The 24831-nt window shown below is 36.9% G+C and overlaps 1 protein-coding gene across 5 annotated transcripts in view; it reads left to right on the plus strand.

The window, feature by feature from the left end:
- LOC138763377 (host cell factor 1-like) overlaps positions 1-24831 on the plus strand; it is a 141431-nt gene that overhangs the window by 102220 nt on the left and 14380 nt on the right. For 4 of the 5 annotated variants that reach the window (XM_069937426.1, XM_069937430.1, XM_069937427.1 and 1 more), the window contains 2 exons: positions 3108-3212; positions 21451-21591. In XM_069937426.1, the coding sequence (XP_069793527.1) occupies positions 3108-3212; positions 21451-21591 (246 nt within the window). The remainder of the gene's footprint in view (positions 1-3107; positions 3213-21450; positions 21592-24831) is intronic. The other variant, XM_069937428.1, reaches the window with a different exon arrangement.

A 24831-nucleotide genomic window follows, 5' to 3' on the forward strand; every position in this document is an offset into this window, starting at 1 on the left:
TTAAAATCCGGTCTTGCACAGCAAAGGAACAAACCCATGTGTCTGTGCTAAACACTATGTCCTAATAATACAAAAATCCACAGATAGCACTTGGTAGATTTCTCTCCAACCCCTTCGTGTTCATATGTCTATCTAGAAGCCTTTACAATTGTATCCACTTCCATCACTGCTCCTGGCAGTTCATTCCAGGCACCCACCATTCTTTGTGTGAAAGATTTGCCCCACATATCTCCCCCTCACCTTAAATGCATGTCCTGTAGTAACACCTATACCCTGGGAAAAGATTCAGACTGTCCACCCCATCAATACCTCTCATGATTATATACACCTCTATCATGTCTCCTCTTCAGCCTCTTACACTCCAGAGTTTATCCATTTTCTCCCCGTAACTCGTACACTCTCATACAAGCAACATCCTGGTAAACCTTTTCTCTACCCTTCCCAAAGCCTCCATTTCCTTCCTGAAATGAGGCTAACCAAAGTGGTCTAACCATAGGTTTATAAAGAACAGAGAACATATCAGCACACTGTAGGCCTTTCTGTCCACAATGCTGTACTAAATTTATATACCTACCAACCTAAACCCTCCCTACCTCAAAAGGACAACCTTTTTAAAAAGGACAACCTTTTTTTTAAAAACTCACATTCCACCTTAAGTATTCCCTATACCATAAATGCTCTATGATTAGTAAGGGATTGCTTAAGGTGGTATGTGAGTGAAAAGAAAAAGGTTGAAAACCATTGTTTTAATCATACCTAATTGACTTGTTATGTGCACAGTTTCATAATCCAAAGGAAATGGGCTAATGATAATTTTTCTCAACCAAAATATTTCAGTAACAATTGGGTCCACTCACATACCACTTTAAGCAATCTCTTAATCACAGAACCCTGATGGCATAGAGAATACTTAAGGTGGAATGTGAGTTTTTTTTAAATGTTGCCCACCCCTGCCCTATTTATTTATTTCATCCATGTGCCTATCTAAGACTATTAAATGCCCCTATTGTTCCAGCCTCCACCATCACCCCGGCAATGCATTTCAGGTACCCACAACTCTGTACAAAAAAAAATTCCTGATGTCTCCCCTAAACTTATCTCTCTTCAGAGAAAAGATGTCCTCTGTTGTTTGCTACCCCCTCCTTGGGGGAAGGGTGCTGGCAGTCTACTTTATGCACGTCTCTCAATAATCATGTAGTCTTCTATTAAGTCACCTTTCATCCTTTTTTGCTCCAAAGAAAAAAGCTCTAGCTCTGCTAGCCTTACCTTATAAGACTTTCTAATCCAGGCATCGTCCTGGTAAATCTCCTCTGTACCCTCTCCATAGCTTCCAAGTCTTTCCTATAATGAGGTGACCAGAAGTGAACACAATATTCCAAGTCTGGTCTCACCAGAGATTTGAAGCCTTCTTAACTATCGTATCAACCTTTGTACCAACCTTGAGTGATCTATGGATTTGTACCCCAAGGTCCCTCTGTTCTTCCACACTATTAAGTATCCTACCTTTAACCATGTACTCTGCCTTCCAAAATGCATCATCTCACACATCAGATTGAACTCCATCTGCCTCTTTTCTGCCAAACTCTGCATCCAGTCTATATCCTGTTGTAACTCATGACAACTTCAACACCATTCACAACACCTCCAATCTTCATGTCATTCACAAACACACTAACCCATCCCTTTATTTCTTCATTCAAGTCATTTTTAAAAATCACAAAGAACAGGGATCCCAGAACAGATACCTACTGAATTCCACTAGACATTGACCTTAAGTCAGAATATTTTCCATCCACTACTACTCTCCACTGTTTTCTACAGGCAAGCCATTTCTGAATCCACACAGCCAAGGTTCCATAGATCCCATGCCTCATGCCTTTTTGAACAAGTCTCTCATGGGGCACTTTGTCAGATGCCTTATTAAAATCCATATACACCACATCTCAGAATCGGAATTTATTGACATGAACAAGTCAAGAAATCCGGTGTTTTACAGCAGCATCATGGAGCAAACATTCATATTATAACCATCTTACATCATTACTATAAAAAAAATTAAAATAATAGTGCACGAAAAGTAAGGCAGTGTCTTTGGTTTATTGATTATTCAAGAATCTGATGGCAGCGGGGAAGAAGCTGTTCTTGTGCTATTGAGTGCTTGTCTTTACTTTCCTATACCTTTTTACTGATGGTAGCAAAGTGAAAAGGTTCCCTATTAGGAGATTAAGTATTGCATCCTCTCTCATTGGTACCTCTATATATTGGTATTTTTATTTCCAATCTGATCCATTGGAACAGTTGAATGACAGGTGACGCCTCTCCCTGTGCAAATCAGTGGCTGATGTAGAAAGCAACACAATAGGCACTGCATTCCAGAAGCAATTCATATTGTGAAGCACTCTAGGATATCTTTTGGCCAATATACCTTTGAATTTGTACATTAAAAACTGATGCAATACTTGATCTCCTATTAGGGAACCAGACAAGTCAGGTGACAGAAATATGTGTAGGTGAACATTTTGGGTCCAATGACCAAAATCTCATTAGTTTCAAGTTAATTATAGATAAGGATAGGTCTGGTCCTTGAGTTGAGATTCTAATTGGAGAAAGGCCAATTTTGTGGAAATAAAAAAGGATCAAGGAAGAGTGGATTATGATAAGTTGTTTAGTGGCAAGGATGTGTTCATTAAGTGGAAGACCTCAAAAGCAAAATATTGAGTGCAGAGTTTGCATATTCCTGTCAGGATTAAAGACAAAATTAATGGGTATAGGGAACCTTGGTGTTCAAGGGATATTTGCGATCTGGTAAAGAGGAAGAGAGAGGTATATAGCAGGTATAGGCAACAAGGAGCAAATGAGGTACTAGAAGAATATAGAAAATGTAAGAAAATACTTAAGAAGGAAATCAGGAAGGCAAATAGAAGATATGAGGTTGCTTTGTCAGATAATGTGAAAGTAAACCCAAAGAGTTTCTACAAGTATGTTAAGAGTGAAAGGATAGTAAGGGACAAAATTAGTCCCCAAGAAGATCAGAGTGGTCATTTATGTGTGGAGCCAAATAGATGGAGGAGATCCTAAACAGTTTTTTTTTTGCATCATTTACTCAGGAAACTGACATGGTGTATAAGGAAGGAAAAGAAACAAGCAGGAGTGGCATGGAACGTATAGAGATTAAAGAGGAAGAGGTACTTGCTGCCTTACAGCGAATAAAGGTAGATAAATCCCCCAGGCCTGACATGATATTCCCTTGGACCTTATGTAGAAATTGCAGAGGCTCTATCAGAAATATTTAAAATGTCCTTATCCACGGGTGACGTTCCGGAGGATTGGAGGGTAGCTCATATTGTTCCATTTTTTAAAAAGGCTCCAAAAGAAAACAAGGAAATTAAAGGGCGGTGCGCCTGATGTCTGTAGTGGGTAAATTACTGGAGGGTGTTATGAGAGATAGGATATACAAGTATTTGGACAGCCAGGCCTAGTCAGCCTGGCTTTGTGCGTAGTAGGTCGTGTTTAACTAATCTTAGAGAGTTTTTGAAGAGGTTACCAAGAAAGCAGATGAAGGAAAGGCTATGGATATTGTCTACATGGACTTTATCAAGGTCTTTGACAGGGTCACACATGGGAGGTTAGTTCAGAAAGTTCAGACACTAGATATCTATGAAGAGGTGGTAAAATGGATTTGAATTTGGCTGAATGGGAGAAGAAAGAGAGTGGTAGTGGATGATTGCTTCTCAAACTTGAGACCTATAATTAGTGGTGTGGCTCAGGGATCAGTGCTGGGACCATTGTTGTTTGTTGTTTATATCAATGATCTGGATGATGATTGCTGAAGTTTGGAGGTGTTGTGGACAGAGAGGATGGCTTTCAAAGCTTGCACAGGGATCTGGACCAACTGAAAAAATGGGGCAGAAAATGGCAGATGGAATTCAATATATTTTGGAAGGACAAACCAAGGTAAGACATACAGTGGAACCCCATTATAACGCGATGGTTGGGGTCCAAAATTATTGCATCACAAAAAAAGCGGGGTCGTGTTAAATCAGTATATCTATACACACACATCAATTGTGGCAGAAACTCCCCCATTCGGCAGCACTCCCTCGCCCCATTCGCGCCAGGACCCTCCCCTTCATCCATGCAATGAATTCCCCACCAAGATAAACATTACTGTACTTACCTTAATCATTTAGACCAATGGTTTTCAATCTTTTTCTTCCCACTCACATCGCACTTTTAAGTAATCCCTTTGCCATAAGTGCTCTGTGATTAGTAAGGGATTGCTTAAGGTGGAATGTGAGTGGGAAGGGAAGGTTGGGAACCACTGCTCTAGACCCAATTGTTACTGAAATATTTTACTTGAGGAAAATTGTCATTGGCTCATTTCCTTTGGAGTTATGAAACCGTGCACATAATGAGTCAATTAGGGATGATTAAAACAGGTTTTCAAACTTTTCTTTCCACCCACATATCACCTTAAGTAATCCCTTATTAATCACAAATAACAAATAACTAAAGTGGTATATGAGTAGAAAGAAAAAGATTGAGTACCACTGATTTAGACATGCCGCTTCTAAACATCTGTTATGCCACAGGGTGGCCATCCCTGGTACAGCAACTTTTAAAATGGTCTCACTTAATGCCCAATCTCAAAGAATGGAACGTGGACGTTAAGCAGCACATCAGGTCCAATGACTAATCACATTTTATCCGAATTCATGTTAAATCAGGGTGTGTTAAATCGGGGTTCCACTGTTCATAGTAAATGGTAGGGCACTGAGGAGTGCAGAGCAACAAAGGGATCTAGGAATACAGATACATAATTCCCTGAAACTGTGTCACGTAGACAGGGTTGTAAAGAAAGCTATTGGCATCTTGGACTTCATAAATCAAAGTTTTCCTAAATATTTTGTTTTTGTTTTTTCCATAAATATACATATCAAAATGTTCTATTTTCAAAATATATAAATATATATGTATATAACTTTTTTCTGACAAAACAAAACACAATAACCCCTTCCCTCCCTCCTCCTTCCCTGTGTAAATCTATAAATCGTCAGGGTTTACAATTGGGTTTAAAAAAAGAAAATCTTCATTGGGATAGTCTATTTTATAATAATAGTACCTTTTTATATTTGGGGCCCTATATAGTCTGAATATGGTTGCCATATTTTTATAAATATGCCATATTTATTTTTTAGATTATATGTAATTTTTTTCACCCCCCATAGGAATACAACTATTCATCTCTGTCTGTAGAGGGGAGTCCGACTTCCAAATAAATAAACATTTTTTAGCCATAGCTAAAGTTATTTTAACTAATGAAATTTGAAATGTAATTGTCTTTTCACATCTTCAAATTCTTTTCTTTATTTAATTAAGGTCGGGCGAAAGTCTTGAAAAAATAGCACCTTTTCATGATCAGCCTCAGGCGGACCATTATTCTGTCTAATCATATGCTGCTCCCAGAATTATCTCCTGTTTTCAGTAACTTAAAAGCTTCACCCTGAACTGGTGTTGGACTTTGGTCGCCGGCTCTTCTGGGTCTAAGTGTTTGATGAGCTCTCTTTTTTTTATAATTTTTTATTTTTCACACAGTGAACCATATCAACCAAAATATATACAAACGTTTCTCATTAAATATACACAGTGGCATTTTCTCCCTTTTTTTCCCCCCTACCCTCCATCCCCCCTTCCCACCCCCCTCCAAAACCAATAAATATTCAACATATACAATACAATAAAAACATGAAACAATGTCTTCACACAATGAAAATAAACAAGAAAAATGTGTCATCTACTTTTACACACTGAATCAAGTCGTTTTGTCTTCTTATCATTTTAGGGGGTGGAGATCCGAGGCAAGCCCTCTGTTACGTTCTGTGTATGGTTCCCAAATTTGTTCAAATAATGTGACTTTATTTTTTAAATTATATGTTATTTTTTCCAATGGAATACATTTATTCATTTCCATGTACCATTCTCTCTTCCATTTTCCAAGTTGACATTATACAGTTTTTGCACCTGCTTAGGCTATCATAATGAATCTTGTTTACATTTTATCCAATTTGAGGCCTAATTCTTTACTTCTTATGTTACTTAAAAGAAAGATCTCTGGATTTTTTGATATGTTATTTTTTATGATTTTATTTAATATCTGATTTAGATCTTCCCAAAACATTTTCACTTTCGTACATGCCCAAATTGCATGTATTGTTGTTCCCATTTCCTTCTTACAGCGAAAACATCTATCTGATAATATTGGATCCCATTCTTTTAACTTTTGAGGCATGATATATAACTTGTGTAACCAATTATACTGTATCATGATAACCTTGTGTTTATTGTATTCTTCATAGTTCCAGAACATAACTTTTCCCATGCTTCATTTTTTATCTTTATGTTTAAATCGTTTTCCCACTTTTGTTTAGGTTTATACCTTATTTCATCATTTTCCTTATCTTGCAGCTTAATGTACATGTTCGTTATAAATCTTTTAATTATCATTGTGTCTGTAATTACATATCCAGAAGCTCCCTTCTGGTAATCTCAATCTGTTTCCCAATTTATTCTTTAAATAAGCTTTCAGTTGATCATATGCAAACATTGTACTGTGAGTTATTCCATATTTGTACTTCAACTGTTCAAATGTTAATAAATTATTTCCCAAAAAACAATTTTCTATTCTTTTGATTCCTTTTCTCTCCCATTCTCTAAAGGAAAGGTTATCTATTGTAAAAGGGATGAGTTGGTTTTGTGTCAATAACAATTTTGGTATTTGGTAATTCGTTTTTTCCCTTTCTAAGTGAATCTTCTTCCATATATTAAGTAAATGATGCAATACTGTTGAGCTTTTATATTGCACCAGCTTTTCATCCCACTTATAAAGTATATGTTCTGGTACCTTCTCCCCTATTTTATCTAGTTCTATCTTAGTCCAGTCTGGTTTTTCCCTTGCCTGGTAAAAATCTGATAAATACCTTAATTGTGCGGCTCCATAATAATTTTTAAAGCTTGGTAACTGCAAACCACCTTGGTTATACCTCTCTGTTAATTTATCTAACTCTACCCTCGGTGTCCCCCCTTTCCACAAGAATTTCCTTATTATTCTCTTTAGTTCATTAAAGAATTTTTCTGTTAAAGGAATTGGTAACATTTGAAATAAGTATTGTATCCTTGGGAAGACATTCATTTTAATGCAGTTTACCCTCTCTATCAACGTTAGCGGTAATTCTTTCCAATGTTCTAAGTTTTCCTGCAATTTCCAATACCTAGGTATTGGATTGCTTGTGTTTGTTATTTAAAAGGTGATTTTTTTTAAAATTCTGTATAATCCGCATTACTCATTGGCATCACTTCACTTTTATTTGCATTGATCTTGTACCCCAATATTTCTCCATACTTTTTCAATTTCTTATGTAATTCTTTTTTTGATATTTCTAGTTCTGTTAGGTATACTATGATGTCATCTGCAAATAAGCTGATTTTATACTCCTTCTCGTTTATTTTTATCCCTTTTATTTTATTTTCTGTTCTTATCAGTTCTGCCAATGTTTCTATTGCTAAGGCGAACAATGAGGGGGATAATGGACATCCCTGTCAAGTTGACCGACTTAATTTAAATTGGCTCAATACATATCCATTTACTGTTACCTTCGCCAACGGTCCATTATATAATGCTTTTATCCAATTTATATTTTTTTCTGGTAGATTGAACCTCTGTAATACTTTAAATAAATACTTCCATTCTACTCTGTATTGTTCTTTATGATGCTGGTGTTAATGGATCCTTCCCCGTCTTTGGTATTACTGTAATTATTGCTGTCTTACATGAATCTTGGCAAGTTTTGTGTTTCTTCTATCTGGTTCATTACTTCCAGGAGAGGAGGAATTAATAACTCTGAATGTTTTATAGAATTCTATTGGGAATCCATCCTCTCCTTGTGTTTTATTGTTTGGAAGCTTTTTTAATATATCCTGTACTTCCTCTATTTCAAATGGTTTTATCAGTTTGTTTTATTCCTCTTGCAATTTCAGCAGTTCAATTTTAGCTAAAAACTCTTCTATTTTATCATCTTTCCCCTCGTTCTCAGTTTGGTATAATTGTTCATAAAATTCCTTAAAGTTCTCATTAATCTATATTGGGTTATATGTAATTTGTTTGTCCTTTTTCCTTGATGCCAATACAGTTCTTTTAGCTTGTTCTGTTTTAAGTTGCCAGGCTAATATTTTATGTGTTTTTTTTTTCTCCCAGTTTGTAGTACTTTTGCTTTATTTTCATTATGTTCCTCTCCACCTTGTACGTTTGTAATGTTTCGTATTTTATTTTTTTCTCCGCCAATTCTCTCTTTTTCTTATATCATCCCTTTTTACTAGTTCCTTTTCCGTACTTACTATCTCCCTTTCCAACAGCTCTTATTTCCCAATTGTAATCCTTTTTCATCTTAGTTACATAACTTATTATCTGCCCTCTAATGAAGGCTTTGGAACAACAGATGAAGGCGTCCCATAATATAAATTTGTCTTTGACTGATTTCAAAATATGTTTTAATTTGGCGTTCAATAAACTCTCTAAATTCCTGCCTTTTTAGTAGCATGGAGTTTAACCTCCATCTATATGATCTTGGTGGGATGTCCTCCAGTTCTATTGCTAATAACAGGGGTGAATGATCAGATAGTTATCTAGCTTTATACTCAGTTTTCCTAACTCTCCCTTGAATATGGGCTGACAACAAAAACATGTAAATCCTTGAGTATGTTTTATGCCTACTCAAATAATATAAATATTCCTTCTCTCTTGGGTGCTGCCTCCTCCATATATCCATAAGTTTCATTTCCTGCACTGATTTAACCATAAATTTGGCCACTTTATTCTTTTTGCTTATCTTTTGTCCAGTTTTATCCAACATTGGATCCAAATTAAAGTTAAAATCCCTTCCTATCAATATATTTCCTTGTGTATCTACAATCTTCAAAAAAAAAATCCTGCATAAACTTTTGATCCTCCTCATTAGGTGCATATATATTGAGCAAATTCTAAAATTCTGAGTATATCTGACACTTTATCATAACATACCTCCCTGCTGGATCTATTATTACCTCCTCTGTTTTGATTGGTACATTTTTATTAATTAATATAGCTACACCTCTCACTTTTGAATGATATGATGTTGCCGCCATGTGACCTACCCAGTCTCTCTTTAATTTGTTAAGCTCCACTTCAGTTAGATGCATTTCCTGCACAAATGCTATATCTATTTTTGACTTTTTTCAGTAAATTTAATAGCCTCTTCCTTTTAATTTGGTTATGTATTCCATTAATGTTTATAGTCATATAGTTCAACGTGGCCATCTCATATCTTGTTTACACCTCATTTCTGCTTCCTCACCACCACCATCCCCCTTTTTCCCATTTTCATCTCTCAGTTTTCCCTTTTTAAACTCAATGTATGACAACACATTTAAAGCATAAAATACTCCAACAACTGCAACATCCAATATTACCTTAACCCCAAATCCCCTTATCCCTTGCCGGGCAACCACAACTCCCCTTTCCATTTGGATTGAGATCCTGTTCATAAGCGTCAACTGATTTCGCAGTGACGGTTATTCTCTGCCCCCCAACACCCCCCCCCCCAGAAAACACTTTTTTTTTGCACATATAGCAAAGCTCTCCTTTTTTTCCCCTTCCTTCCTTCCCTTCTCTTTTCCCTCTTTAGTTCTTTACGTAAACATTGTTTTTAAATCTTTATATATACTTTATCGCCATTCTTCATTCTTATTACATCTCTTCATCTCTCCTTCTGTCATGCAAATGCTCTGCGAATTCTTATGCTTCCTCCGGATCTGAGAACAGTCTATTTTGCTCCCCGGGGATAAATATTTAAAGCACAGCTGGATGTCTTAACATGAATTTATAACCTTTTTTCCATAGGACCGATTTTGCTGAATTAAACTCCTTCCCCTTCTTTAAGAGTTCAAAACTGGGTAAAAAATATATTTTTTGACCCTTGTATTCCAATGGTTTATTATCTTCTCTAATTTTATTCCTTGCCCGTTCCAGTATATTTTCTCTTGTCGTATATCTCAAATATTTTACTAAGATACTTCGTTTTTGATGTATCTGTGCTCTGTGTGCCCTTTCTATTTCCATTTCTTCCTGCATTTCTGTTGTTCCAAGGGCCTTTGGGATCCATTCTTTTATAAATTCCTTCATATCTGTGCCGGCTTCATCTTCCTTCAGGCCCACTATTTTTATGTTGTTTCGCCTACTATAATTTTCCAACATATCAAATTTCTGAGCTAACAACTCTTGTGTCTCTTGAATTTTTTTGTCACTTAAGTCGTTTACTTCCATTTCTACAGCCGTTTCTCGTTCTTCCACATTTTGTACTCTTTTCCCTATTTCTGTCATGACTTGCTCTAATCTTTGCACTTTATCTTCTGTTCTTTTCATTTTTCTTTTAATTGCACTAAATTTAATGACAACCATTCTTTTAATGCTCTCATTTGTGCTTGAAAAAAAGCTTTATCTATTTTCTGTCCATCTGTTTTACTTTCTATTTCTCTGTGAAGATCTTGGTCCTCTTCTGTGTCTGTACCTGTGTTTGTGTCTTCTTCTTCTCTTCTTTGTATCTGTGTCTCTTCTGATTTTCCTGATGAGTTGCTTGTATCACTTTGTCAGGTCTCTTGCTGTTGGTCCTCTACTTCTGAGCTGCTCATCTGTCTGAGCTCCTGCTGCTGCTCCTCTTGCTGTTCACCCTATCGACTTTCTTTCTCGTCTGGTACTTCATTCCCTCTCCTGCCGCCTTCCTCATCTTCCAGCTGAGAGCCCTGGTGTCGAGCATCCCTCAGCTGGTCGCGCCATGGTTGCCCGCTCCTCAGCTGAGCCTCCCTCCCGTCTGTGTTTTACTTTAGATTGCGCACTGCTCATGTGCGACTCCTCACGCATGTGCAGTCTGCGCACTTTTGTTTGGCTCAGAGAGCCATTTTTGCAGTCCATCGTCGGGGGGTCGCAACTCCGCAGGGCGGGCACCAACCTTGGAAAACGGGCGTTCTTCGTCACCAAGGCTTCCTCTTCCTTCTTGCAAGTAAGGCCTTCTTCTTTCTTTTCCGGTGAATTTTCTTCTTTTTTTCCCTGTTGTTTTTACTTTTTCCTTCTTGAGTGCCATCTTCTTTCTCTTCTCTGTAACTTTATCTTTTATTTCTTATATTTTATTTTTGTTGAACTTTATCTTTTCTTGACTTTTTTTCTGGAGAGGGCTGGTTTTACCCTACCGGCCAGTTCTCCATTACGTGACTCCACACGATGAGCTCACTTTATGCAGTTTTTCCTCCAAATTTGTCTTCTGACAACACTTGTGGGATCCATTTTTGAAAAAAGTTCACCTTGATTTTTAAAAAAAAAATTTCATTTTTCACACTATAAACCATATTGACCAAAATACACATAAACATTTTGCTCTTGAATATACACAGTGTCATTTTCTCTCCTTTTTCCCCCTCCCTTCCCTCCCTCCTTCACTCCCCCCATCCCACTCACTCAACGTTCAACATATATGATACATTAAACCCATTAAACAATGTCATCACACAATGAAAATAAACAAGAAAATTGTGTCATCTACTTTTACATACTGGGTCAGTTCATTTCGTCTTCTTCTCATTCTGTCATTTTAGGTGGTGGAGGTCTGCGGTAAGACTTCTCTGTTGTGTTCCATGTACGGTTCCCAAATTTGTTCGAATACTGTGATGTTATTTCTTAAATTGTATGTTATTTTTTCCAGTGGAATACATTTATTCATTTCTATGTACCATTGCTGTATTCTCAGGCTATCTTCTGATTTCCAGGTTGACATAATACATTTTTCTGCTACAGCTAAGGCTATCATAATAAATCTTTTTTGTGCTCCATCCAAATCGAGTCCAAGTTCTTTACTTCTTGTATTTCTTAGAAGAAAGATCTCTGGATTTTTTAGTATGTTGCTTTTTGTGATTTTATTTAATACCTGATTTAGATCTTCCCAAATCGTTTCCACTTTCTCACATGCCCAAATTGCATGTACTGTTGTTCCCGTTTCCTTCTTACAGCGAAAACATCTATCTGATACTGTAGGGTCCCATTTATTTAACTTTTGAGGTGTGGTGTATAGCCTGTGTAACCAATTATATTGTATCATGCGTAACCTCGTGTTTATTGTATTTCTCATAGTTCCGGAGCATAGCTTTTCCCATATTTCATTCTTTATCTTTATGTTTAGATCTTGTTCCCATTTTTGTTTGGGTTTACAGCTTGTTTCCTCGTTCTCTTTCTCTTGCAGCTTGATGTACATGTTTGTTATAAATCTTTTAATTATCATTGTGTCTGTAATCACATATTCAAAATTGCTTCCTTCTGGTAATCTCAGCCTGCTTCCCAATTTGTCCTTCAAGTAGGTTTTCAGTTGGTGGTATGCAAACATTGTACTGTGAGTTATACCATATTTGCACTTCATTTGTTCAAAAGATAATAATTTATTTCCCGAAAAATAATTTTCTATTCTTTTGATCCCTTTTCTCTCCCATTCTCTGAAGGAAAGGTTATCTATTCTGAAAGGGATTAGTTGATTTTGCGTCAATATTAATTTTGGTAGTTGATAATTTGTTTTTTTCCTTTCTATGTGAATCTTCTTCCAAATGTTGAGCAGATGGTGCAGTCCTGGTGAATTCCTTTGTTGCACCAGCTTTTCATCCCACTTATATAATATATGTTCAGGTACCTTCTCCCCTATTTTATCTAGCTCTCATCTGGTCCAATCTGGTTTTTCCCTTGTTTGATAAAAATCTGATAGATCTTAATTGTGCTGCTCTATAATAATTCTTAAAGTTTAGTAGCTGTAAGCCCCCTTGTTTGTACCATTCTGTTAATTTATCTAGCGCCATCCTCAGTTTCCCCCCTTTCCATAAGAATTTCCTTATTATTTTCTTTAGCTCCTTGAAGAATTTCTCTGTTAGGTGAATTGGTAACGATTGAAATAGGTATTGTATCCTTGGGAAGATATGCATTTTCATGCAATTTACCCCTCCTATCAATGTTAGTGGTAAATCTTTCCAATGTTCTAAGTCGTCTTGTAATTTCTTCATTAATGGCTGATAATTTAATTTGTATAAATGGCCTAGATTATTATCTAGTTGAATACCTAGGTATCGGATTGCTTGTGTTTGCCATTTAAATGGTGATTCTTTTTTAAACTTTGTGAAATTCGCATTATTCATTGGCATCGCTTCACTTTTATTTGCATTGATCTTGTACCCCGATACCTCTCCATATTCCTTCAATTTCTTATGTAATTTTTTTATTGATAATTCTGGTTCTGTTAAGTATACTATGATGTCATCTGCAAATAGACTGATTTTATATTCCTTCTCTTTTATTTTTATCCCTCTTATTTTATTTTATGTTCTTATCAGTTCTGCCAATGGTTCTATAGCTAACGCGAACAGTGAGGGAGATAGTGGACATCCTTGTCTAGTTGACGTGCTTAATTTAAATTGGTTTGAATTTGACAGTAAATCCATTTACTGTCACCTTCGCCAATGGTCCCTTATATAATGCTTTAATCCAATTAATATATTTCTCTGGTAGGTTGAACCTCTGTGGTAATTTGAATAAATAATTCCATTCTACTCTGTCAAAGGCTTTCTCTGCGTCTAAGGCAACCGCCACTGTTGGCGTCTTGTTTCCTTGTACTGCATGGATTAAGTTAATGAACTTACAGATATTGTCCATTGTTCGCCTTTTCTTAATAAATCCAGTTTGATCTAGTTTTACAATTTTTGGTACACAGTCGGCCAATCTGTTTGCTAATAGTTTAGCTATTATCTTATAATCTGTGTTGAGTAGAGACATTGGTCTAGACAATGCTGGTGTTAGTGGATCTTTCCCTATCTTTGGTATTACTATAATTATTGCTGTTTTGCATGAATCTGGCATGTTTTATGTTCCTTCAATCTGGTTCATTACTTCCAGGAGAGGAGGAATTAATAAGTCTTTAAATGTTTTATAGAATTCTATTAGGAGTCCGTCCTCTCCCGGCGTTTTATTGATCGGTGGTTTTTTTTAATATATCTTGTATTTCCTCTATTTCAAATTATTTTATTAATTTGTTTTGCTCCTCTTCTTGTAATTTCGGAAGTTCAATTTTAGGTCGAAACTCATCTATTTTGATTTATTTCCCTTCGTTCTCCGTTCGATATAATTGCTCGTAGAATTCCTTGAAGTTTTCATTGATCTCCATTGGGTTATATGTAATTTACTTGTCCTTTTTCCTTGATGCCAATACCGTTCTTTTAGTATGTTCTGTTTTAAGATACCATGCTAGTATTTTGTGCATTTTTTCTCCTAGCTCATAATACTTCTGTTTTGTCTTCATTATGTTCTTCTCCACCTTGTACGTTTGTAGTGTTTCGTATTTTTTTTGTCTGCCAATTCTCTTCTTTTTATTGTATCTTCCCTTATTGCTAATTCTTTTTCTGTACTTGCGATTTCCCTTCCCAGCTGTTCTATTTCCTGATTGTAGTCCTTCTTCATCTTAGTTACTTAACTTATTATCTGCCCTCTGATAAATGCTTTCATTGCATCCCATAGTATAAATTTATCTTTCACTGATTCCGTATTTATTTTAAAGTACATTTTAATTTGTCACTCAATTAATTCTCTAAAATCCTGTCTTTTAAGTAGCATTGAGTTTAATCTCCATCTATATGTTCTCGGTGGGATGTCCTCCAGCTCTATTGCTAATAACAGGGGTGAGTGATCCGATAACAATCTAGCTTTATATTCTATTTTTATAACTCTCCCTTGGATGTGGGCTGACAACAAGAACAGGTCTATCCTTGAGTATGTTTTATGTCTACCCAAATAATATGAGTATTCCTTCTCCTTTGGGTGTTGTCTCCTCCATATATCCAGAAGTTGCATTTCCTGCATCGATTTAAGCATAAATTTGGTTACTTTGTTCTTTCTGCTAGTCTTTTGTCCAGTTTTGTCCATCTTTGAGTCCCCTCCTATCAGTATATTCCCCTGCGTATCTGCAATCTTCAAACAGATATCTTGCATAAATTTTTAATCCTCTTCATTAGGTGCATATACATTGAGCAAATTCCAAAATTCTGAATATATCTGACACTTTATCATTACATGCCTCCCTGCTGGATCTATTATTTCCTCCTCTATTTTGATTGGTACATTTTTATTGATTAATATAGCTTTTTTTTTTTCTTTGGCTTGGCTTCGCGAACGAAGATTTATGGAGGGGTAATGTCCACGACAGCTGCAGGCTCGTTTGTGGCTGACAAGTCCGATGCGGGACAGGTAGACACTGTTGCAGCTGTTGCAAGGGAAAATTGGTTGGTTGGGGTTGGGTGTTGGGTTTTTCCTCCTTTGTCTTTTGTCAGTGAGGTGGGCTCTGCGGTCTTCTTCAAAGGAGGTTGCTGCCTGCCGAACTGTGAGGCACCAAGATGCACGGTTTGAGGCAATATCAGCCCACTGGCGGTGGTCAATGTGGCAGGCACCAAGCGTTTTCTTTAGGCAGTCCTTGTACCTCTTCTTTGGTGCACCTCTGTCTCGGTGGCCAGTGGAGAGCTCGCCATATAACATGATCTTGGGAAGTCGATGGTCCTCCATTCTGGAGTCGTGACCTACCCAGCGCAATTTGATCTTCAGCAGTGTGGATTCAATGCTGTCGGCCTCTGCCATCTCGAGTACGAGTACTTTGATGTTGGAGATGCAGTCGCTCTAATGAATGTTGAGGATGGAGCGGAGAGAACGCTGGTGGAAGCGTTCTAGGAGCCATTAATATAGCTACTCCTCTGGCTTTTGAATTATATGATGCTGCCGTTACTTGCCCTACCCAGTCTCTCCTTAATTTCTTGTGTTCCACTTCATTTAGATGTGTTTCCTGCATGAATGCTGTATTTATTTTTTCTTTCTTCAGTAAATTTAACAGCCTCTTCCTTTTGATTTGGTTATATATTCCGTTAATGTTTATAGTCATATAGTTCAACATGGCCATTTCATACTTTGTTTACACCTCATTTCCGCTTCCTCATCACCACCTTTCCACCATATCCATTTCTGTTTTCTTTTTTTGAACGCACTATAAGAAAACACTTCTAAAACATAAAATATTTCCACTACTCCCACATCTAAAATTCCCTTAACGCCAAATGTACCCCCCCCCCCTCTGAGTTGCCCCTTGTCCCTTGCCAGGCAACCACAACTCCCCTCTCCATTTGGATTGCGAACCCACTCTCAAGCGTCAACTGATTTCGCAGTGACTGTTATTCTCTCCCACCCAACCCCCTCCAGAAAAGACTTTTATCTTCACATATAACAAAGCTCACCCTCTTAATTCCCCCCTTACTTCCTTTCTTCCCTTTTCTTCCCCTCCTTAGTTCTTACTTATACATTATTTTTCTTCTTTATATGAAGTTTGTCATAATTCTTGTTCTTATTACATCTCTTCATCTCTCTTTCTTGTTTGCAGGCGTTCTTCTCGTGCTTTCTCCGGATCCGAGAACAGTTTGCTTTGCTGCCCCGGGATAACTATTTTAAGCACCGCTGGATATCTTAACATAAATTTATAGTCTTTCTTCCATAGGATCGATTTTGCTGCGTTAAACTCCTTCCTCTTCTTCAGGAGAAGTTCATCTTGATTCAGACATATAATGCAGAAGTTCTTCATACGGTCAATTTTTTTTTTAAACTTTATTTAAGATTTTATAACATGAATAACATATAGGATTACATTAAAAAAAATTAAGAATAAAATAATAAAATTACAATACATTATCAGTAATCTAAATAAACTATACCCTCCCCAATAATTATTACACATTAATAACCCAACTCAAATTAGTCCAACCCCCCCTTCCCCCCCCAAAATAAAGAGTGAAGAATTAATAAAGTTAATAATATATGTGAGAAAAAAAACCCACTTACAAAAAAAAACAAAAACATAACCGATTAAAATACTAACAAAAAGAAAAGTAATTAATACTAAGATATCAGACTTAAAAAACATATTTAAATCAAACTTAAATGCATATATTTAACAAACGGAGTTAAGATGAAACATATATTTAACTCAAACTTAATATAAAATATTAGTAAAGTTAGTAACATTATCTATCAAAAATTCTTAAACAATAATCAATTCTTAAAAAAAATTGTAGCATGAAAAAAAAGATGGAAAAAAAACTTTCTCTATAGAGATAAACCTTCACCAAATATCAACTAACTTCACATCTATCATCATATTAGTCACATAAACCACCATCTTAAAACAAAATTCAAACCTCATTAAGCATTGTAGAATTCAATTTTAGTACTCTTCCTCCATTTTTCCCTTTTACTCTTGAATAGTTATCCAATAAAAGCTCCAATACCACATTTAAATATCCCTAATCATTACGTTAAAATTCAGATATCCAAATAATAAAAACACATCTACAACGAAATCTATATCTTCAACAAATGGAGCATAAACCACAAACAAAATTCAAGCCTCATTAAGAATTGTACAATTCAATTTATAACTTTCACCATTATTCCCTTTGTTCTATAACTAAAATAGCAAAATAATATACACCAGAATTACCACTCCTTTCACCTTAAAGTTAAAGAAAAAATTTTTAAAAACTTATCCATCCCATTCACATTTAAATTTCAGATATTCCTTATCTACTGAATAAACTTTACAAAAAAAACACATCAATTTTTAGTTTTTTAAACAATCAAATACTTTCTTATGCTTTTTTTTTATATTAAACAAAAAAAACCCTTCACTCTTTAATCTAATAATACAAAAAAAGGGGAAAAAAAACGGATAGGAGGTTAAAAATACCCACTCCCGTCTAAACCGCGCAATGCGGTAACTCCCAAAAAAAAAATGGGTGTGAGATAACTCACACGTAGCAGATGACTTTCAGGAAATAGTGCCTATCCAGTTCTCTCCCCCAACTCTCACTTCATCTTAAACTAACATCATCATTATTTAATATCCCTTTTTTTTAAAAAAAAACATTAGAAAAAAAAAGGACAACTCTTTTTTTAATCAGCTCCAACTGCCGAGTCACCAATACAACCATTCCTTCTTGGAGCACGGCTCTTTTCTTCCATCTCTTGTCTCCTTAGAGATCACGGCGGACTATGTCTCTGTTGAAACTGAGTAATTGGCAGCTCTTGAGCAAATGCTATAGCTTCCTTTGGAGAATCAAAGAACTTTGGTTGGTAACCATCTTGAAAAACCTTCAAAACAGCTGGATATCTAAAGGTTGCCTTGTAACCTTTCTTCCACTACAACTCTTTAGCAGGATTGAATTCCCATCGTTGGAACATAACTTCTTGACTCAAATCCGCATAGAAGAAAACTCTATTATTTTGAATCATCAAAGGTGATTTTCTCTGTTGTGGATTTCTAATAGCCACTCGTAAAATTATTTCTCTGTCATAATAATTCAAGCAATGAACCAAAACAGGTCTTGGACTTTGACCTGAAATAGGTCTTCTATGCAAGGCTCTGTGAGCACGTTCCAGTATTATACCTTCCGGGAAATGTTCTTGACCCAGCACCTGCGGAATCCATTCAGTAAAAAATTTTCTTGGGTCTGGTCCCTCCATACCTTCTGGCAAACCAATAATCTTTACATTGTTCCGTCTGGATTGGTTTTCCAAATAATCAATCTTTTTCACCAAATTTTTATTTTGAGTTTGTAAGTCTTCGATCATTTTGGTCACATCAAAAACTTGATCCTGTATTTCGTCTATATCTTCTTCACACGAATTACCAAGTTCAGTCATAATCTTGGATAATCCCTGCATTGTATAAGATAATTTAGATTCAAGATTCACAAAAATCTTTTCAATTGGAAGAGATTTTGGCTCAACAGATTCCTGCTTCTTCTGCATAACCAAAGGATCTTCTGTTCCTTCCTTCATTCTGGTTGCCTTCCTTGTAGTATGACTGCGTGTGGAAACCCCAGCCACAGCCTCTCTAGCAGTGACTGGAGGACACTGGCCGGGGTTTTCCCCAGTCCATAATGTATTAAGTTCTCCCAGTACATCAAGTTGTATAGGTTCTTCTATCTCAAGAGGTGCAGTTTGCAGCGCCACCTCTACAGTTGACAAATGCCTTTGAGTAACTCTTTGTTCTAAAGGCTGTTTGGCACCCTCTTTAGGGGGCTCTACCGATGTAACATAGAGCTCTACATCCGAACACTGTACCTCTCTCCTGGGATCTATTTCACGCTGAGTCCCGGTGTCTTTCCTGCAGGTAGGCTCCAAAACTTGAACTTTTGGAAAATGTAATTTTTTGATGATCTGTTGTCGTTTTTTTTTGCTCTTTTTCACCAATTGTACCATCATAAGTTAAATTAACAGCACTGAAATTATCTAAACTTTTAAAGAATTTTAACGGGCATTTCTAGACAAAACAATAAGATAGAGTCAGGAGAGGACTGGAAGGCACATCTGATCCTTACGCCATCTTGCCACACCCCAAGTAGTCCTCGTTTATCTGACTCCCATTCTTTGGTGTTTTTTTTCCAAAGCCTCAAATTTTTTATGTGTTTTCATAAATTAAAACTGCTCAACCATTCTCTCCATCAGGTCTTCAACAATCTCTTTTATTTTGGTCATTTTTTTTCCATCATATCTCTCATCAGCATTTCAACATTTAGGAATTGGTGACTCAAATTCTCCATTTTTCCCAGGATGAGGCTCAGCTCTTGACCCGACTTCCCAGTTTTACCTGGTTCTGCCAGTCCTGTTGCCATTTTTGCACCACTCTTTCGGACTTTCACCCGAAGTTGCCAGTTGTATAGGAGCTTCAGGTTTTGTTCTCAGTTTCCTTGACTTCTTTGTACTAGCTTTATCCATTTTTGATGAAGAAAATCTTGATTTTCAAGTTTTAACCATCTTTTTAGCACTCTTCCCAGAGAGTTCAATCAAAACACGTCTGTCTAGGTCCTTCACATGGCCACGCTTTCCATAAATCAAAGTGTTGGGATGTTACGGTGAGGTTGTATAAGACATTGGTGAGGCCAAATTTGGAGTATTGTGTACAATTCTGGTCACCTAATTACAAGAAGGATATCAGTAAGATTAAAAGAGTGAAGAAAAGATTTACTTGGATGTTGCCAGGTCTTCCGGATTGAGTTACAGGGCAAGATTAAACAGGTTGAGACTTTATTCCTTAGAGTGTAGAAGAATGAGGGGAGATTTGATAGAGGTTTACAAAATCATGAGAAGAATAGACAGAGTTAATGCAAGTACACTCCTTCCACTTAGATTTGGAGAGATAATTCAAAAGGACATGGTTTAGGAGGAATTTCTTCACATAGAGAGTGGTGGGAGTTTGGAATGAGCTGCCATCTGACGTGGTAAATGCAGGCTCACTCTTAAATTTTAAGAATAAATTGGATAGATATGTGGATGGGAATGGTCTGGAGGGATATAGAATGGGTACAGGTCAGTAGGACTTACGGAATAATGTTTTGGCACAGACTAGAAGAGCTGAATGGCCTGTTTTCTGTGCTGTAGTTTTCTATGGTTTCTACCATGCCCATACTGAGGGGATAAAAGCAACTATTTTTCTGATTGACATTCAACTTCCCTTGAAATTATGAACTGGGTGTTTAAAATAGTTTTTCTTTTTTTCAATCTGTTTATAAAATAGTTATGCATTCTTCTTTGAACATTGCCTTTAGATCTCTACACACTTGCATTTTCCAATTCTACAATTGGCGGACGTTTAATAACTGTTTTATTTTGATATGTTGTTCACTTCTCAGTTCAAGTCAGGACAACCTTTAGACATACTATATTACAAAACTAGGAGGACTGGCAGCAATATGCACAATAACTCAATAAAGTGATTGCAATCCTAAATTTCTGACCAAAGAATAATCTTGATACTCCAGAGAAAAACTAAGACCAAAAGACAAGACTTTCGTGTTTCTCCAAACTACGATGTGTTTTTACTTTTTAAGACTAAGCTGAGAGCTATGCCAGCAACTGATATAAAATAATTTCTCAGAGCAATTTTTACCATGTCAAGAGAATTGGTTATCTTCAATGGGTATCAGTAATGGATCATGAATGTCATCAATGGAACATCTTGTTAAAGTGTGTTCATGCTTGTTAGATTTGAGAGCAGAAGATGCTCCAAGTTCCTTGAGATCCTTCAGTTTATTAAAAATATTGTGCAAGTATCATTGTAGCAGAGTGGTCTTCGAACATTTATTGGTATGGTTTGTTTCTTTGTAGAACAGAAATGCCAAGATTCTTAAAATGAAAAGATCAGTATTTAGGCAGAAATAACCACTGCTCGTTTGGTTTATTTTATTGTCTTTTGTGAAAATCCGATGATTGACCACTTGGAATGACTGATTGTTTATAATTAAATTCCTTAGAAAGAGCCTGTCTCTCCTGCCCAGTCAAAACCAACAGTCAAGAAGGAGGCCAATCAGTGGTATGATGTTGGTGTATTTAAAACGACAAGCACAGTGGTGGTTTCCTACTTCTTACCTGCAGAGGGTTCCCAAGGAGAAGAGGTAAGAAATGTCTGTAAATCTTTTGTTGAAACTAGCTTTCCAAGTACCACATGGTTTGTTTTTAATCTATTCCAAAAAATATTGCCAATCCTCAGTAATATATTTCCGGTACAAAAACATAGGAGCATCAGGCAACCATCTGGCCTGTCGAGCCTGCTACACTATTCAATAAGATTGTGGTTGACCTGGTGGTGAACTCGGCTCCCATTTCCTATCTAATTTCCCTTTGAGAGCAGATAAGAGCTGAACATTCTCATTTCCTGACACTCCAAAATGTTTGCACTGTCCTATTTTCTGGATAAGTACAACTCCAATGAAGTTCGAGCTCAACACCATCCAATTGGAGAGCAATCTATTTGATTGATTACCCTTTCACCGCTGTAGACATTCATTCCCTGTGCTGACAACACACAGTGGCTGTAGTGTGTACTTCTGTAAAAATCCATTGAAGTTACCTTCCCAAGATATTCCACTACCTTGCACACATGGCTGACTCCAAGGAGGACGAGCTTAGCAGGCACATGAGAGTCTCGACTACAGCCTTGGAAATAAATCCCCTTCCTTCATTTCTGAGTCTAAGTGGTAGAACTCCCTGCCCAAATATATTGGAGGAGTACCTTCTGACCTTTCCAATTTGGACCTACGCAGCCCTTTATGCTGCATTGTTCACACGTAGATATGTGTTGCAGGGGTTAAAAAAATTGCAGTTTAATGCTTAAAAAAAAAACTTCATACTGAAGGTACATGATTGTTTCAGCTAATTTAACCATGCTTTTTTAAAAATTTGACAATTGCATTTTTATTCAATGCCATCCCTCAGTTCCTTTCATCAGGTCCATTTTTTAAATTAACTCTGTGAATTCTCCCATGCAGAGCCTTCTACCTTTTGGTCCTCCAGCTTCCTCATCATACTCACCATTTGGTAGCATTTCTGTTCTCTCTGCTATGAGTAAAGAAGTTTCTAATGAATTTCTTTTTGGATTTAGTAGTTATTTATGATCCTAAGTTTTGGACTGTACCCGCATAATCAAAGGCAGAATTGTGACAACACAAGAGGTCATTCATCTCATTGCTACCTTATCTATGATCTGGTCTGCTAATCCCATTCCTTGCCCAACCTGTCTTTGCTGACCATATTTTGTATCTGAGCTACTCTCTATTTGCCTGCCTTAATGCAAATCCCTCAAAATCTTTTCTATCCAACTATTGTACCTCTCTTATGTATTCTTTTCAAATAGAGAAGCAATTGTTTTTTGTTCAAGTACTCGTACGATTTTTTTTTGTTCCAAGGTGTAATTAAACTTTCATTGCCTTTTGGGAAAGTGTGCCAACTTAGGGTTTTTTGTCAGTCATTCACTCTTTCCATTCACTGGCAGCAGTATGCACAATAACTCAATAAAGTGATTGCAATCCTAAATTTCTGCCCAAAAGATTATCTTGATACTCCAGAGAAAAACTAAGACCAAAATACAAGATTTTTGTGTTTTGTGTTAATGTTATTTACCAAGGCATGAGACACAGACAGTACAGATGCTAGAATCTGCAGCCAAAAAAACAGCTGCTAGAGGAGCTCAGCAAGTCAGACCCTGCCTCGGGACTGAGAGTGTAGAGGGAGATAACACAAATAAATAGTGAGGGAGAGAAGTGGAGCAAGAGCTAACAAGTGTGGATCCAGATGAGGAGGGGTTGGCTGACAGATAGTGGGAGAGGGAAGGAAGGAGATGCCAACAGAAGTTGGAAAGTGAAACTAACAAATGGCTTCAGATTACAGAATCTGATAAGAAGTGAGGGTGAAGAGTGGAACTAAGTAAAGGAGGCATGCTATTTATCAAATCTTTCTCAAATTTGTGCTCTGAGAACAGCCTCAACCACTTCAGTTGCCCCTTCTGAAGCTTTCACATCTTAAATTTTGGGTGTCCAGAGCATTCTATGAATGGTTCAGCCTGACTTCCTTGCTTTCATGCCATGTATCTTTTTTGAAGTTCAGGATCCTGACTGTATTCTCACTGTGTTCTGTCAGCTTCATTGGCTGCCCAGTTTTGTGACCCATTTCCCTCTCCAACCCACTTTTTACCTTTGGTCACCTTGTTCTTCCCAGCAATTTGTATCACACTGCACTTTTCTCAGTTCATTTGCCCTATAAAGGTTAATTGCTTCAAAACCACAAGTTTTGTCATCTGCAGTTTCTTTTACTTCTACTCCATGCACTCATATTCAAGTCATTACGATATTTTGAGAAAAGCAGAGTTCTTAGTATTAATTTCTGGGAAGAGTCAGTAGCCTAATGAATTAGATATTCTTCATCAATGTTTTCCTGTGCTTGAAATAATTTATTCATTTTGCCTTTTATTCCATGGAGTTTATCCTGCTAACACATTTGTGGTACTTTAATCAACAAACTCTGAAAATTCATGCACCCATCAAAATATTTCCTCAATCAGCTCCCTCAACTAATTTGCTATGATTCGTTAAAATACTTTTACACAGATACATGAATAGCAATATATAAAAGTGCTGGAGAAACTCTCTGGCTTTTTTGTGTGTTGCATCCATCCTAGAGTCTGCAGATATGCTTATTTAACTAGGTACATGGATAGGAATGGTTTAGAGGGATATAGCTGCAAATACATAAGCAAACAAATTGGTTAGCGTAGACAAGTTGGGCCGAAAGGTCTGTTTCTTTGCTGTAAAACTGACTCTAAACATATAGTAAAAAACAAAAGTCTGCAAATGCAGTGATTGAAGGCTTGAGCCCTTTATCAAGGTTGAGCAAAATGTAGGCAGGTGTCTGAATAAAATGGTGGGGGGTGGAGGGGCAGTGGGACGAGCACAGGCCCACAGGCAAGAGGTAATAGGTGCTTAAGGGAGGGAGAGCACAACAGAAAATGGGGAGGGGGGGATAGCTCTGTGAATGGAGAGCAAAGAGGGTAGAGAGTCATAGAAAGGAGACAGAGGGATAGGGAAGAGAGGAAGAATGTGGAGTGGTCTAACAGAAACCTGAGTTGATGTTAATGCCATCTGGTTGGAGAGTGCCCAGACAGAATATTAGGTAGGTGTTGCTTTTCCAATTTATGGATGGACTTGGTTTGAAGAGATGAAGGGCATATGAAGTATCATGGATGAGGTAGGGAGGGACAGGACTGTGGTGGGGGGTTGGTGGGGGAATGGAGTTGAGGTAAGATGATACTAGTTCGGTGAGGTGGGAGCATGCAGAAACAATGGGTCTACCTGAATAATTGG

Source organism: Narcine bancroftii, chromosome 5, assembly GCF_036971445.1.
Source record: "Narcine bancroftii isolate sNarBan1 chromosome 5, sNarBan1.hap1, whole genome shotgun sequence".
Taxonomy (NCBI): domain Eukaryota; kingdom Metazoa; phylum Chordata; class Chondrichthyes; order Torpediniformes; family Narcinidae; genus Narcine; species Narcine bancroftii.